The sequence below is a fragment of the Anomalospiza imberbis genome, chromosome 5, assembly GCF_031753505.1.
Source record: "Anomalospiza imberbis isolate Cuckoo-Finch-1a 21T00152 chromosome 5, ASM3175350v1, whole genome shotgun sequence".
NCBI classification, from domain to species: Eukaryota; Metazoa; Chordata; class Aves; order Passeriformes; family Viduidae; genus Anomalospiza; species Anomalospiza imberbis.
The window spans coordinates 21943610-21961509 of NC_089685.1; the positions used below are offsets into that span (position 1 = coordinate 21943610).

General features: G+C 36.7%; 1 protein-coding gene across 10 annotated transcripts in view; it reads left to right on the forward strand.

Moving 5' to 3' along the window:
* The window catches only part of CADPS2 (calcium dependent secretion activator 2), a 284902-nt gene extending 267454 nt beyond the window's left edge, over positions 1 to 17448 (forward strand). For all 10 annotated transcript variants that reach the window (XM_068189853.1, XM_068189854.1, XM_068189856.1 and 7 more), the window contains 2 exons: positions 12611 to 12715; positions 16492 to 17448. In XM_068189853.1, coding sequence (XP_068045954.1) covers positions 12611 to 12715; positions 16492 to 16662 — 276 coding nt within the window. In that variant the 3' untranslated portion in view covers positions 16663 to 17448. The remainder of the gene's footprint in view (positions 1 to 12610; positions 12716 to 16491) is intronic.
* Positions 17449 to 17900: the final 452 nt, after the last annotated feature.

Below are 17900 nucleotides of genomic sequence, written 5' to 3' on the forward strand. Positions count from 1 at the left end.
TTGGAAAAGCAGTTTTTAAGTTTTGCATACAGCTCTGTTAAAACACTGATGCAATACTTACTTTCTGTAGTAATGTCTAGTTCCTAAGTGCCACCTGGGTAGATTCTTACTTTCTTTTACCTGTGAATTGCATGTGAAGTATGGATATTCAAAAAAATCATTTCAGACATTTTTGCTGCAGATTCCTTCTTGGTGTATTTGCCATTGAGAGCGTTATCTAACAGGTTATATTTGTGTCTGTTGTGGAAAACTTAAGGTGTAAACAGATGTATGATTACGGTTTTATGAAGACTATATGTGCAATGAAATCTTTATGCCATAAGTGATTGCTGCTCTGAGAAATAAAGAATGGTATCAGAGAACAGCTTTAATGCATCACCGTTCAACCATTGATACAACTGAAAAGATTTCCAATATTTTAGGCTATCATTTCTGGGAAACCTCTTCCCAAGTGTACCAGAAACACGTACAATAGCCAGAGTGCACATCCGGGAAAGGTGAGCACTGGCAAAGTGGTGCCCATAGTTATCTTGTACAAGATGGCACCTGTGAGCAGATGTTGCCCATCTCCTCAGGGGGTTAAACTGGTGTGAAGTGATGAAGTATTCCTGCTGACTTTGCAGGGACTGCCCAAGTGGGAGGACTTCCTGGAGGCTGTGGCCTCATGCATGGTAGCAATTCAACAAGCTGTGTAAGACTTGTGGGAGGGAACTCATACAACTGTCTTTGGAGTACAGAAAGACTGAACGTCTTCATAAGCAGTTTAAAAGCTTAAGCACTCCAGATTTACATAGCTGGTTTTGGCTTTTGTATTTCAAAGATTGAGATGTAGTGTGATATTCTTGTTCTGTTGAAAAACTGTTTGTATTTTGTCTGGAATGTTTATTAAATGCTAGTGGTGTTCCCATATTCTAACCATTGCTTTAATTTTCCATTAGTAGCAGGGATGGACTACTTAAAATTATTTGAGGTGTTAATTATTCTTCAAAGGTTATTATGATATGTGCTCTGCTCAATGGCTAAATGGAGATATGAAGTACTCATCTGACTAATTTCTGTTTGCTATTCATTCTGTTTGTCAAATGCTTTACTCAATTGCCTAATTTCTATGGGTTTTTTGACCTATTACAAAAAAAAGTGTTTGAAAATGTGCAAATCGTGGTGTTACACAGCTAAGGGGAACACTTAATTTAAATTGAGTTTTCAGTAGTACCAACTCCTTGTGTTGCTTATGTCTACCTCAAAAGCACTGTTTTTGTAGTATTTAGCATTCAACGTTTTTCTAGAAAATTTCAGTTGTGATTTTTTTCCTTATTCTCAAATTACTTCCTGTCACGCTAATTTTAATAAGTAATCTTCACTTTTGTTGTTTTGTAATTATTTGCAAGTGTGTGATTTGACAAAAGGTCTACTTGGTTAAAGGCCACATTTGAATCAAAAGCTGTGTTTGTATTAACCTCTGAGAAACATGAGAGGACCGTGCCTAATTACTTAAAAAAATACTCAACAAAAATGGATTGTAGCTTGTTGATCTTCTTATTTCTTTGATAACTCAGAGTAATCTTCAAGAAATATGTGGGCTTCTTTCTCAGATTCTTGAAATTTGATCACAGTGCAAAATTGTCCTTTGGCTCAAACCCAGAAATACACATCTTTGCATGATGCACCTGGACATATGTGGCAGGTCTGGTAGAATCAGCTAATTAACAACACAGGCTTAAACAGGCACCTCATCTGGCAGTGTAGTTAGTTGCCTGATGGTGCTCAGCAGGATTTGGTAGTGCTTTTTATTTTTCTATCCTAATGGTCTGCTGCCCACCTAATTTTGCCTTATTGTCAGCCACTACTTACCACAGCTTGAGGCCCTCCCAGGAGGCTAAATTATTATCAAAGGATTAGGGAGATGTAGCCTTGCAGCTCTGACATTTCTGATTACTTGTCTATGCCAGAACAGTAATTAGCTGTGACTAATTAAGAAAAATGTTCCTGCCATAGAAAACCATTTAAAAGAACCGAGAAGTAGAAAAGCAATTGAAAAGCTGAGCAGTGCTCAGATTTGCCGATGCTCTTTAGATTTTCACCAAAGTCTTAACTCATCTTTAATTACATCTCTTATTTAATAGGGGAAATAGAAAGCTCATGATATGAAAACCACTCTGTAGTTGTCTCATGATATAACAGAATTTTTTGTCATTTTGAAAGAGTTGTTTCTTTTTTGGTAAAAGAATTTTAAAGAAAACTGTAGGCAGTGTCACTGAAAAAGTGAGTTATATTGACATGCTCAAATATAGGAAACTCTTCTTTTGCTTCTGGAAGCAACATCTTGCAAACTTAACTGTTCAGAGTATTTTTAAAGTTCACTAAATTATTCCTGATATTTTCAAATAGACTTGCCTCATTTTTCAAGGTAGCAATCTCTATAAAAGAAAAATGTTCATTTGAAATCCGAAAAATGTAACCTCCATCTGTTCTCATATAGTGTAGAAGTTTTCTTTGATTTTTCTTTTCTGTATTATGTTGAGAAAAAGAGTGCCCACTCTTGGAGGGTGCTGATTATGGTGCTGTGACTGCAGCAAAGCTCAGTACCGTTGAAATCAGTACAACTACAACACACTTAAAGTAAAGCATGTGCTTCAGAGTTTCCTGCTTCAGGATCAGAATATTCAGCACTTTGTAAGCTGTTTTGTACTGCAGCTGATAGTGTTTTCTCTAGAGAAACACAATGACATAATATGACTGTATTTTATATGGTTTTGATATGATACACTTTCACGTCTTCATTCTTTATGCCATTCTTCATTCCTGAATTTCCATTTTGTTTTGTACCACACAACTCAAAAAGATTTAAAAGTTATTTTCTCAAGACATTAAATATCCCATAGTCCAGTCTGCATTTAGTATTCATGGAATGGATGTCTGACACCTTTTTCACACCAATTCAATCATATTAAATTTTTCCAGCTGGGAAGTAAGAAACTATGAAATAGTTATTCTGATATCTTGCTAAAAGTGCTCTCTCAGTATAAATGGGAAATAGAAGATTATTTTTAGGGCACTAAAACTCATAGCCTGATATTCAGAATTCCTTATACTGCCCTACCCCCTAGGTTCCCTGACTTGTGTGAGAAGCTCACTTTATTAGAAAGGAAATAAGGAGCAATGTATAAATTGCTCTTAAAAAGCAATTTTAAATGGGTGTTACAAGTCACAACAGGAAAAACGAGGAGAAAAAAAATCCTAAACTTAATAATTTAAAGCCAATCTGTTTTTTTGGTTTTTTTTTTTTCTCTGAGGGAAGTTTTTCAATCAAATAGAACCGCAAGGGATTTTTGCTTGTTTGTTTGGGGAGGGTCTATAATACTAGGAGCTTCCAGTACAGTTTCCTCATAGGCATTTCTGGTATATACTGTTCCTTCATTTATTAACTTAGTTATATGGATCTATCCATCACTCACAATATCCATTCACTAAAAACAATAACAATTCTATCTAATCAAAGAGAGCTCCTTCCAACATCCAGGCCCAATTTAGTCCTTTAACCTTTTTATCCTGCTAGGCATAAAGTAGCAGCATCTCATTCCAGGCACTGCACTTTTTCTTCTTATCTAGATGGCTTGAAATGTGTCTAGCAACTTAATAGAATCAATTGAGCATGGACAACTATAAAAATATAAAATAGCACTGAAACTTCAGATGAGACTGACAGTAAGTGTTAACTGTGGCTGCAGCTTTCACATTCTACACAGTAAAGAGAAATCAATAAGCATTGTACCATTTGTATTGTCTTACCTAATGTTTGTTCACCATGAAGTGCCAGGCACAAGCACCATCTAGGGAATATTGATTTCTTGATGTACTGTAATTCACACACGTATAAACAGCAGGAGAACCTTGTGGCTTCTCAAACCTTACTTGCAGGTTTGATGTTTATACTTGTATTTCATTTGGGTCAAGCTTAGATGAAAAAGGAAAGTAAAACAAAACTCTTCATAAGTGTTCACAAATAGGCACACAACCACATTGTTGATCACATTACAAGGAAAATAGTGCCAGAAACCATAAGAATAATCTGGTCTTACTATAACAAGTGAGACATAACAGAAAGAGGTTGCTATGTTACAAATCAGAATAGATAAGGATGCTGCAGGGTGCTCTGACACAGATTTCACCTATTCAATCATGGGAAACCGAAGTTTTAGTGCTGATTTTTTTAGTGCTGCACTGGTTTAGTGCAGAAGTGTTGAACTATATAGAGATGATTTTCTTTAAATAATTTTCAGGTGTTTCAAGTTATAGTTTCTTAACTTACATTGCATTGACTTTCTTTTGCATTATACTGCACTTAAAGAGCAAGGAAAAAAAGTAAAAATAATCCAGAGAAAAATCAGCTCAAAAAAACCACGCCAACACAGCTGTAAAATTTACATAGCTGAGTGTTCATGGCAACAGGGTCCAGGATGGAAAGGAGAAAACCAGGCATCTGCCCAGTCCAGGGACATTTCATCCAAAGAGAAGGGGGAGGAGAGATGCAATAGGGAGGTAGGAGGCTGGACCTCTGCTCCACATTAGGGAAGCCCAGTGTAGTGTCCAATTCCTGTGGTATAAGAGAGGAGTAGCTGCAGCAGTGTGCATCTCCCTGTCAGCTTCACAGCTACATCCAGCTCTGTCACATGGCACTGCAATAACATAAAGAGTAAATGGATGAGTCAAGATTGATGAGGTGGAAGGAAATGAGCTGCCTGTAAATACTCACTCAGAAGAACTCAGGATGGTTTAAATACTGTAATAAAAATATGTACTTGACCTCACTCCACAGGGAGCAGGGAGTCTAAGTAGAAGATTCTAGGACAAAAAGTACTAAAGTGAATGTAAAAGCTACAGCACAAATTCTGACCCAGTTTCAGCCTATCTTGCTTTTGGTACTGAGATGAAGAATATTCTTACTTTAAGGGAGGAATGCAGCTAACAGGAGGTTTCCTGTGGTCCCTTTGATGATATCTCACTCCAGGGAGTGAGAAGTCCCCAGGGAGCTCTGTATGAGTGAGCTAAAGCAGAGATGGGTGTCTTGATTGTATACCTTACAGGCAGAGTGAACCCAGACCTATAGCCTTACCAAGGGCTACAAAGATGATTCAAGGGCTGGAGCACTTCTCCTGTGAAGACAGGCTAGGAAACCTGGGGTTGTTCAGCCTGGAGAAGAGAAGGCTCCAGGGAGACCTTACAGCAGACTTCCAGTACCATAAGGAGGCTTACAAAAAGGAGGGAGAGAGACTTTTTAGAGGGGTATGTAGTGACACAACAAGGGACAGTGGTTTTAAACTGACAGACTGTAGGTTCAGAGTAGATGTTAGAAAAAAAGTACTTACTCAGAGGGTAGTGAGGCATTGGAACAAGTTGCCCAGAGAGGTGGGAAATGCCCCATCCCTGAAAATGTTGAAGGTCAGGTTGGAGGGGACCTTGAGCAGCTTGGTCTGGTGGGTGGCATCCCTGCCCATGGCAGGAGGATTGGAACAGAATTATCTTTAATGTCCCTTCCAACTCAAACCATTCTATGATTCTATAACGTTAGGTATTCACTTAGGAAGACTGCTCAGCATTTGTGCAGCTAAATACATCTGTAGGCTTTTAAAACTAGAGCCTGATAGCAAGAGGCAAGTGTTATAATGAGTAACAACTTGGTCATTTTTCATTATGTTAATTTGTTTATTTTGAGGATCCAAGCTGGCTTTCATTTCAGGGTCACTCAAGTGATGTTCCCTGTTCTGTGCCTTGGAGGATGTTTGTGGATATACCCAAATTGCCACACAACACAGTGTAGCAAGACTGACAGTGTTTGCTCCACAGAGTTTAGCACCAGAATAACCTGTGGAAGTTTTGTTCACAGATGCAGTGCATATCCAGAGCAGAGAAACTGCTTATACTGTTAGTCTCTCACAGTCATGACCATCATGCTAGTACCTACTGTTTAAAATCAGAACAGTAACACTACATATGTCCAGATATGGAAGGAAGTTACATGTGGCTAATTTTGCAAACTTCCAGTTTCCCAGCTTATCTGCCATATGTGAAGAAGCCAGAAAAAAAACGAAGGTCACAAACATTATAAAGTAGCATAAATATTGTAAATTGCTGTTTAACAATCAATATGAAATACAGGGGAATATGAGTATTATATATTTTGCATTAAAAGTGTGTATTTACTTGTGAATTGGCAGCAGTTCTATAGCAACTAGCCATCTTCTAATTAGAAGCCAAAAATATAAAAAAATTACTTTCTTTCTAAAAGATAAGCTTTTCATACATTAGATGTTCTTTGGTTTTTCAGAACTATAATATCCTTTTTGATCAAGAATTTCAAAGATGCTTAATATGCTTTTAAATGAGCCATGGTTTTTCTTTTCTTCTTGTTATTGATTTCTGAAAATTAATTTTGTTTCCTTTTATCATCAAAATATCCCATCCATCAACTGTTCACTTGTTTGTTGTCAAAAGTATTTCTGAACAAGGTCTTTCCATCAAGGTTTGGGTTCCTTTTTCTGTTGAGCTCCTTTCCTCTGATTGCTTTGGGAGTGGCAGTGGGAATCCTTCATTCAAACAGGCAGAAAGGAGACTGGCTAGAGACGAAAGTATTTGTTCTTAAGAAAAACAAAATGCTTTCTGAGCTTCCTAGGAGGTTGGAGTAATGGCACCAAAAAAAAAAAAAAAAAAAAAAAAAAGGAAAGGCAAAGGAAAGGCAAAGGAAGCATCCCACTGGAAGAAAGAAAAACTTTCTTCCTTGGCCAAGTAAAGTGCAAGAAGCAAGTTCTTAAATCTACTAGAATCAGATTAAAAAAAAAAAAACAAACACAAAACCAAACAGGGGTTGGAGGGTGGGAAGGGTAGGAAAAAATTAAAGTGGGTGGAGGGGGGGGTGAGTACCCAAGTACCCAAACAGAGTTTGTAATTTCAAATCACTAAAATGACAAAATCTTGTATCAGAAGTCTGAGTGCTGAAGCAGACAGTGGTGTCTGATTCCTTTCTCACCTCTCCTTTCCTGATACATATACCTGTAATTTAGGCTGTCAACATGTTTGCACATTCCAAAGATAAAGTTCAAATGTGACTTAGGCCCAGAGGAGGAAGCAAAACACAGAAGCTGAATGAAAGCCTGAGATATTTCCAGGAAGGTTCCTGGATAAATGGTGCCAAGCATTAGGAGAGTAAGACAGTGGTGAGATGAAAGAGGAATGTGTCAGAGTCTCAGAGCAAAGGAGGAGCTCATGAGGGAACACAGGAGCATTGCAGCAGAAATAAGTGACATAGCAATGGAAGGACTTCTGGACAAGTCCTTGAATGAAAGTGTAGGAAGGGACTGTAGCAAAATGGGGAATAGAGATAGAGTTTTTGCATTTGACACAATATTGGTTTAGTCATTGGCATTTTCTAGATCAAGGACTTTTAAATATCTGATTTTTTTTTTTTTTTGTATAGGGAAAAAGCTTAATTTGTTTGTCGTTCCTGCTAACCCCGTTGTTCCAACAAGGCCAACTCCACAGATTTTCCACTCATACGTAGTTTAATTTTAATTTCTTTCAGTTTATCTCAAATAGACGTTCCTAGGGGGAAAAAAGATGCAAAAGGAATAAATATGGTGGCATCATGAGGATCCCCCCTTGACTTGGGGGGTGCTTTCAGAGTTACCGTGACTTCCTAGCTTTCAGAAGAGTGTTATGAACTCATCATTACTGAGGTAAAAATCTTCATTTAAGTGGATGATATCTATACCTAATTTGAAAATACAGCTATAATTTCTAAGCCTCTGAGTATTTTCACAAACACTATGAATGACATTTGTGTCCCTCGTTATCTTTAACATTCAGCAAAGGTAATCAGTATGACTACTCAAATTTTGTAAAAAGGTAAATAAATTATACAACTTAAATCAGGACCTTTTTCAGCTTTTGCTGTTTGCATTTATAAGAAATAACTTTTATTTTTTAGTGTTTAACATTTTTTAAATGTCCTAAAAGTTCCATGGTCTGCTTGTAGTGCTATCATAAACTTGAAGCAATATAACAGCATTGACCTTTAATAAAAACTAGGCATTTTAGCACTTAAATTTTAACATGCTCATGTTTTGTCTTATATTAGCTCATTATTATTTTCTCATTTTAGCTTATGCTGCATTTAGTGTTCAGTGTCTTTAGTGAGAAGTATACTTTTTGTTACTGTTTCTGGTAGGGCATGCAAAGCTGAAGGAAGTAGAAACATCCTGTTGTCTGAGTGACTAAATTCCTGATCAATAGTGCAATAAAGGCTTCCGCAGGAACATAAAATGCAGTTCCTAGAAAAGCTGTTCCCCTGCCATACTCAGTGGAGAAAGCATTATGACAATGCCCATTTATCAAGAGCAGTCAAGGTATAGAAACTCAACGGGGTCTTGTGGCTTAGGCGTTAGGGATACCAGCCCTAGAAGGACTAAACCATTGTGTATTGCTATGTATTGAGCCTCATTCCAGGTGGCAAACAGCTGCACCTTTTTATAAATCTTCAAAAATAAATTTGAAGTGCTTGCTTTCAGCCAATAAGTGTTATATTTAATTGAACCATTCTGCGAATGTTATAGCTGAGACACCCAAAAAGGTGGTGAATATTTATTATATTTGTTTTGTATTTCCACCGGTCAGCAGAATAATGAAATTCCTTAACTACTTCTCTTTAACTTGCCTGAAGAAAGCACGGTATGTTGCTAAATCGCTTTTCACTAGCCCTGCCGAGAAACAACTTTAATCCTTGTTAGAAAATTGCAGAGTCTGGGCCTGACAAAGAGCTCATGCCTGGCGCATTGTGAGCGCTGGGAGCGGGGCGAGGGGAGCCCTTTACAGCTGCGTGCCTCCAGCCCGTCTGAGCTGGACTATTTAGGCGAGGAGGTTTGTCAATTCCTCCTGACAATGGAACGAGTTTTTCAGTGCCTGTAGCTGCGCCGAGCCCCGTTGGGGATCAATGCTGGCCATTCAAGCTGCACCCTCTTTCATTGCTTTGGTTTGTTAATTTAAGACTAAAGGTCTGCTGAGGGGGTTTAGGATGTTTAAGAAAGCTGATGAACTGTTTAAGAAATCTGATGAACTGAGAGCGTTTATAGCCCTGGTGTGGCAACTATTGGCACTGAGGGAGCTGTGTCCTTGTTGACCCTCTTGTTATTAAAAATGCACAAGTGCTGCGCTTCTCAATATTTCAACACTCTTTCATTGTCAATACCACCTTCTGAGCCCTTCAGCTTGTTGCTTGCTCTAAAGATCTTCTTAGATTGGGTTTGAAAACTTCACCTTAAACACTAGATTAGACTGATGTTCTGTTTTCCGTGCTCCTGTTGATTTGTTGAACCTTCCCAGGGCTGGAAAGCAAGTAGCAGCTTGATGGGGAGACGGGCTGCTAATATGATTTACCAGTGTACAGTCATGCACAATAAGTGTGAATAAATACAAGGGTCTCACAGAGTCAACCCTAGCCTTTCCTTTTCTCTTATTTTTTACTTTGAAAGAGGTATCTCAGGAAAATGAAGTGAGTAATGCATGCCCTTACAGAAGCTGGATGGGCTGTGAATAAGGAGAGAGGAGGAAATAGGGAGGCAAACATTTTTGTTAAAATGGTTGGCTGCTGTTATCTGCTGATTTGGGAAAAATGTATAATAAGCACTTACTGCTTTACTCTTGCATAGACAACAGCAAAGAATGTGGCAGTAGTACCATATAATGAACATCTGCAAGAGATGCATTGCCCTTTCACTGCTATTGTTACTAATGGGAAGGTTACTTTTTCTTAAAACTGGTTAAAAGTGATTGTTGTCGTTGTTGTCGCTGTTGTTTTAACTGAGTAATCTCAGGACAATTATCCAATCACTGAAGTTTTGGGGTTTGCAGTAGATTCCTGTCAGTCACAAGATATTCATCCCTGCCTCTCTAACATGCCCATGGCTGTCAAAATGTGTGGCCTTGGATTCTCTGAGAGGAATTTGCAGTGCTGTGCTTTTTAACAGACTCAAAAAGAAGTTATAGGGAAATCTTTATTTTCTTGTTATGGAGTTCAGCATATTTAAGTTTATGCAGCTTCAGCCTATACTAAGTCCTCAAAACTGGTGGATATAAGACCAATCATTAACAAGAATCCTACCCATAAGTACCTCTGGGAGAATTCTAAAAATATACTGAAGGGATTTTTATTAAAAATACTGTGAAAAAATAAAAATACTTTTTTTCTAAAAAAACAGCAGTCACTCCCTGAACAAGGTATGTTGACAGAAGAGCAGGTACTGTAGTATAATTTCACAATCACCAAATTAAACATTTGTACTGAAAATTTAATGCATCAAAGCTAGTAAGGAAAACATATTATATTGCTTTCATTCATAAAGTTGAGTAGAGAATTAACGTCCTCCAATGTCTTAGCTTTGTTTTCAGTGCATGTAAGAATACCACAGGTATGTAGAGTTGAAGTTTTACTGCATCCATCTTAAATAAGCGTCCTGGTTGGGTTTTAAAATATTTTGCCAGAAAACTGGAACAATCTATTGTCAGTAATCTGTCTGTTTTGTTGCATGGGAAAATCAGTCTCAGAATTTTCAATAATGTCTGTAGATTGCTTATCTGAGCAAGTTTGAGCCCGTTTTGCATTCTACTTGATACAAACAAAATACATAACGGATGCATTTCTGGAGAATATCAGTTTTCAAAAAGCTCCCCTACTGAAATAATTCTCTTTACTAGGATTGTGTTAAAAATTAAAAACAAGAGGGTCTGAGTGATAACATAATTTCTTATCTTATTGCATTTGGGTAGAATGTTTGATGTAGGAATTTTTATGTTTATTTAGATCAGTAGAGTTCCCCAATTAATAACCACAATTGTATTTCATTTTCTAGACATCTGTATACATACAACACCTGTCGTGTAGTTTACCACTTAGTAACAAATCTGTCACATTAAAAATATTTTGCAGGTATCTACAAAGGAAATCAATACCAGCATGCATGTTAGGGATGAAATAATGTAAATAGGAAAAGAATGTCATTCAGCTATTTAAAAACAGTATTTTATGGATACCTAATCAGTCCCACAATATAGTGGCTAAATCAAACTACTTTGATGAAATTTGTAGCTGTCTGCCTTTTTTGTGGTGCATTTTTTCACTTCTGTAATTGTAAATTAATAGGAGAAACTCTAAAAAGTAAAATTTCTTTTCAGTGATTTTTAATTAAAATATAATTTAACACATTCAAAAAAATAAACAGAAGAATTATTATATGAATATCTAATCTCAAACTTCTCTTAAAACTGATAGTTACAATGTAATGAGACTTTTCCCTGTAAGGAAAAGGTATTTATAGTTATTTACTGTATGTCTTTCAAGCTTTTTACAGAGAGCTTACATTTTGATGGAAGCATTCTATTTCTTTCTTTTGTTACATCCAGTAGCAAGTAATTTGTCTTCATATTTTCAGTATATATTTTGGTTTATTTGTTCATGTGGAGGTGGATAATGAGACATGTTAGATACTTCCTTTGAATTACTCTCACAAAATATACCTTGCCTAACATGCTTCATTTTTAAATATGCACGGTTTCCTCTCTTTGCATATCTGTATTTTGCAAAGACACAGGAAATTATATTAGAAAAGAATTTAAGCCTCTTCCTGTGGGAAAAGAGACTAGAAACACAGCTATGACACAAACTCTTTTAATCACTTGCTGTTAAAATAAAAAAAAAATCCCTTCTTTTTTACAGTTTGACTAAATGACATCTGGTTGTGATTTTACAGGAGGGGGAAAAAATGCTACAACTATATTTAGTAAAATCTCTTCTAATCCAGTTAATGTGAAAGAACTATTACAGTAGCTATTTGGAACTGAGCATTTTTTACAGTAACATAGACACCAACAGCAGAGGGCTTATTCTTAACCCATCCATTTGTGAAGTGTTGAGTGAAAACATACCCATGCCTAAGACATAAAAAGGAAATAAGACTGTAATTATAATTAGTAATTAATGTAAACCAAAACCTTAATACAGTTATTTTGGGAAGGGTGGATTGGTGTTTTGATCATATTTAAAAACAGTTTCCAGGGATTTTTGATGGTTTTTACTTAATGATGAAGTGATTAAAAAAAAAAAAAAAGAAAACAAAGAAAATAAAAAGCTGAGTTTCTTATTCTCTGGTACTGTTTTCCTGTCTGGATTGAAAAATCTAGTTATTGTAAATTCTTTCTCAAGATACCCTACCTGTTTCTACCCTGGCTGTTTTAGCTGTCAATTCTCTCCTGTAATTGTATCTTTAATATCCATTCTCACTGACAGATAACAAAGTGCATAACACTATTTTGCTTGAATATGTTGTAACTGAAAGATAAAATGGCAGGTGCTAATTCATGTAAAGAATGGTTTAGGTCAAGTTATTTGATTTCCCACTGACCCATGCAATTCTTATAACAGGAAATTATATCATTTTTGACTTCAAGTGCTGATCTGTGATCATTTCAAAGTGTTTCATTACCTCTCATTACCAAATCTGTTAAATGAATACTGCAGGGTTGTTTGGTGGTGTTTGTTGTTGGTTTTTATTATCCTTCTTTTCAGCAATGGTATAGCAACTCCATGAAAGTCATATGCATGTGGTTGGCTGACAGATTAGATGTTCAGCTTCACATCTACCAGCTGAAGACTCTCATCAAGATAGTGAAGGTAAATAAAATATGTTTGCATTAGACTGCATAATACAGAGAGAAAATAATAAAGTAATAACATGATCAACCCAAAGCTTAGAAAATGTGTGGGTTTGGGTTGGGATTTTTTTTTCCCCACAGTTGTAGCAAATTCCAGGAGTAAAATAACTTATTAAACCCCTTAATTTTAAATATATATGTGCACTTGTATTTTCATAAATTCTAGACTTGGGGACAATTAAGATAGTTCCAAGGAATTTTGCAGCTAGCTGTACAGCATTGCTGTATGATTATTCTTATTAAATGATTTGTCTTGTTACCGATTTTTCGTTTTACCTGAATAATTTCAATAATGTTCCTTCTCCATTTTCCTCTTACTCCTAAAAATATGAACTTTTTTTTTTTTTGTGCATATGTCTCTACTGGGCTTAATTGAAGCATTCAATGTATTAAATTTTCTAATCTTTCATACTCCGGGATAACTATCAACAGAAATACGAATCCCTTCTCTTCAGTCCTCAGTCATTTACATTGGCCAATGTCAAATGCTTCCAAGCAGAGTGTAACATGCCTTACAATAGCCAATTATGGGTTAACCTACCATAAAAGAAAGTTTGCTCCTAACTCCCTTTCAGATCTTAGTTGATACCCTTAGGCAAGAGACAGAAAATCATTTCAGATTTTTTTTCCTTTTAATTCTATCCTGTTTAACTTTGGACACTCTTGTTATCTGTACAAAATAAGAAACACCTGTTGTCAGTGGTGACCTTGTTTTCTTAAAAAAAAATTCTCATGAAGTTCATGCATGACTATAAAGTCAGAAGCATTTTAATTCATGGTCACCGGAATTGCAACTGCAGCTTTCAGGATTCACTAGCAAAAAGGAACAGAACAGAGAGAAATGCTAGAAAAGAGTCATAATAATGATGGCTCCCTGAAACACCCAAGCTTAGCTTTGCTGTTTTTGACCTTAACTGATTTCTCTGGGAGCAAGATTTGGCTTTTCGCTTGATTATGTGCCCAAATGGCAAAAGCAGTTTGCTGTTCCTTGTTAAAATGATGGCTCTTGTGAAAATTTTAAAGCTATTCTCAAATGAATCACAGAATCATAAAATGGTTTGGGTTGGAAGGGTCCTTAAATATTGACTAGTTCCAACCCCTCTGCCATGGGCAGGGACACCTTTCACTAGACCAGGCTGCTCAAAGCTCCACCCAGCCTGGCCTTGAAGACTTCCAGGGATGGGGCATCCGCAACTTATCTGGGCAACCTGTTCCAGTGCCTCACCACCCTCACAGTAAAGACTTTTACAAATATCTAATCTAAACCTACTCTCAGTTTGAATCCATTCCCTCGTGTTCTATCACTCCATGCCCTTGTAAAAAGTCTCTTTCCATGGTATTTATCATCCTCTGAGGAAGAAGATAGGTGTTGGAGGATCTATAACCTGTGCCCTGTGAGATCTAAGAATGGGCAGGCTAAATTGTACAAGAGAAATATCACCAGGGAGAGTAAAAGAAACTCTTACAAAACTGAATTTCAGGTGAATGAGCAGCACTGCCAACCTGCCTTCCCTCTGCCACCAGGCACACTGGTTAGCCAGTGTTGTTCAAAAGCAGGAGGCTCCCGCTGGAGATGGGAACACTGCTTCTGGCAGTGGCCTTTCTGTGCCCATATACCTGGTTTGCTCTGCATGTAAATTCCAACTGTGTTACTCCATGGCACCTTCTGTAGATATTAAAGACTGAAGAAGATGATGTCAATCATATTGGTTCTGGAAAACAGAAAATTTTGGTGGGTGAAGATAAAACTGGTAAAACGGGAACTCAGCAGACAGGAGGCTGCTGGGAAATACAAAACAATGGTTCAAGAAGTATCAAGTATCATAAGAAACTTTTCCTGCTGTATCATAGTATCATAAGAAGAGTATCCTAAGAAACTTTTCCAGAGAGATGTGGGGAGGCACAGTTCCTCCAAAATAGAGTGAATGAAGGCATTTTTGTGTTTGCTTTAGGGAAAAAGAAAACTATAAACAAACAAATGAAACAAAACAAAGCAAAAAGAAAAAAAAAAACATAGGAAGCAGTATTGCTTCTGTCACATCTTTAAAATAATATTTTTTTAAAAAAAAAACCACCAGTAAAATCCCAAATAAGTAGGAGGTCATTTTTGAAGGACACAGGATGAGTAAGAGAAATACAATTCTTTCAGATTTGGATGCAACAAGAGTGGTGGTCTTATAAAGAAAGCCTAGAAGAAGAAACATTGTTCCCTTTATTCTCTTTAAAGGCTCATGATGGCATAAGGGTTTCATTAGATGTCTGAGACACGTGCAGAAGGGTGTGACTAAAGAAGGGTCAAGGACCAAGAAAGTTAGGGAGAAATGAAAAATTAAGCTTGGAAGTGAACATTATTATCCTGCAAAACTATGTCAAGAGAAGAGCAATGTCTGAACCCCAGAGTGCTGGTCTGAGAATGGGAAGAATACAATGAAAAAGTGAAGAAAATTGCTGTAGGACCTGTTAACAACATCAAAGCAAATTGAATGCACAGTGTTATAAAAAGGGAATGCAACGGTGGCACTTGAAAAAGACCAGGCAAGGTACTCGCAGGAGTGTGTGAGCAAAACATAAGCTGCATCCGTTGACTCTGACGTTGACCTGTGAAAGTCAAATAAATCTCAGTTGCAGTGATTCAAACAAGGTTTAAATAATCATCATAGTAGCAGAAAAAAACCTCCCAACTGAATTGTTACCCATTTTAAGAGTGGTCTTTTGCAGTTCTCTGAAGTATTGAGTGAAACAAGATCAAATCTTTTCTTTCTCTAAGGGTCGTACATGGTCTCCTCCTCAGGCAGAGGAATAGGCCTGATAGCCCTTAATTATCTTCCATTTTCTTTTCCCCATATTCTCTTCCAAAACATTGAGAATTTGTAGTGATAGCATACACAAAATAAGAAACTGCCTAGATCAACGTGTACTTTTTAAGCCTTTATGGGTAATATCAGGAAAGATTATTTCAAATGTGTTACAATTTAAAAATAAAGTCCATAGATGATTTTTCCATGTGCTAACTTGAACATAGCATTGATGAATAAAACAATTCCACTCAGAATTCTTAGGTGATGGAAAAACAAAGAAAAAAGGAAGGATGAATACCAGGGAAACAAAATCTTCTGAAATGAAAAAAAAAGTAGATGTGAATCAAAATGTAGAGACTTAGAATGTAAATTAACTAGGTAGTCACCTCAGAAATTCTGGCACTGTATAGTATAGATCATAATCTGTATGCATTTTTAGAGTTTATATCATATTATAATGTAATACATAATCATTATTTTTCCACATTTGGCATATAAATGTATAGAGAAATAGAAATAAAATTACACTATGGGGAAAAGGTCAGGCATTTACATTTTCTGTGAAATTACAGAACTGAACTACCTGTAGCCAGATTCACATTTCAATAGGTATTTAGAAAAAATTCTCAGCTGGTGTCTTATTGCAGAAATTAAAGAAAAGGAAGTTACTGAGAAATCAGCAGTTAGAGTATGCTGTATCACAAAATACAAGCTCTTAAAGAAATGACCATCAAATGAGAATCTCTAGAGTTTGTAGGAATCTCACACAGCCCAAAAAGTAAGACCACAAAATCTTTATCAAGGTGATAGGTCCCTAACCTGCAGGAGGAATAAACCTGTGCCACTGGCACGCTAGAAATGACCAGTATATAGCATATAGTGAAAGAGTACTCAGACTTGCTGGAGTCCAATTCAAGATGTTTTACTTTTGCCACAGAAAACCTACCGAGACTTCAGGTTGCAAGGCGTGATGGAGGGGACGCTGAACAGTAAAACCTACGACACCGTGCACAGCCGGCTTACTGTAGAGGAAGCCACAGTCTCAGTCACGGATGCAGGAGGACTTCAGGGCATTACAATGAAAGACAGTGATGAGGAAGAGGGATGATTTTATTTCACAAAGCATTCAGAGCTGGGGGGTGATGGTCTGAGGGTGGGGTTTATCTTTGCCTGGGGGTTTTTTGGCAACTTGTCCTTGTAATTGCTTTTATAGTTTTGCCTTATGATATCGGTGCAGAAATGTAATTTGCTCCATTAAAAAAGAAAGATTATCAGAGGAAAAGTGCCAAGGACTTTTTGAGAATAATGGTTGTAGCAAATTTTTATGTATAGCTTTGCTTAAGGCTGCAAGAACACTGGCATGGAGTTTGAGTTCCACTTGTGATTACATTTCTTTCCCTTATGTTTGCTACCATTCATTCTTGTATCTCCATCTGATATTGATGTCCTGTGCTGAAACAAGATGTGTGTCTTACTTAAAACACAACTATACAGGAAATCATCTTTGGAATGAGACAATGCCCTAGGTTTAAAAAAAAAAAAAAGTGTATTTTCAGGATTACAATTTGTTCACCTTTTTTGTGCTTAATTTTACATTATTATGTGATGTGCATTAAAATTTTAATCTTGGTTCTTTGTACATTGAGGTTGGTATATAAGCAGAAGAACTTTCAAGGACAGTCAAACACATACAAACTGCTTAGGAGTGTCGTGTCTATTCATTTTGCAAGTTTAATGATATCTCATCCCATTGGATGTCAGTAAGCTTGCCATCTATGTTTGTATTTCTGTGAAAATTTTCAGGCAATAAGAACACATTTTGTCGTGGCCATTTATGTATCCACCCAAGTTTGTATAGAATTCTACAATTAAAAGATGTTTTCAGTATTTCAAACATTTTGAACCATTGTATGATTTCTCATGAGAATGAGGTTTTTGAATTATTTCATTTACATAGTAATTTATAGCAAATATGTTTTTTTCATGGAGCAGATATTTATAGCAAATATGTTTTTTTCATGGAGCAGATATATATAGCAAACTCAAGGACACAATGCCTTGATAAAGGAAAAAAACAAAAACCTCTCAGTAGCAGATGAACAGACAGGGCCCTCTGCCTGCTTTTTGATGCCCTCAGGATGAACTAGAAAGAATTCAAACTTTGATCAGTCAAAACTCACACAGCTTATAAAAAACACAGCAACCTTTTTTTGTTATTATTTGTTTTGTGGGAGCATGACTGATTCCTGAGTTTATGTACACAAAATCAGAAAGACCACAGATGACATCCAAAGAAGTAATAATAGGTTACTGAGGTCCATGTTGAGCCATAGCATTATACCTAAG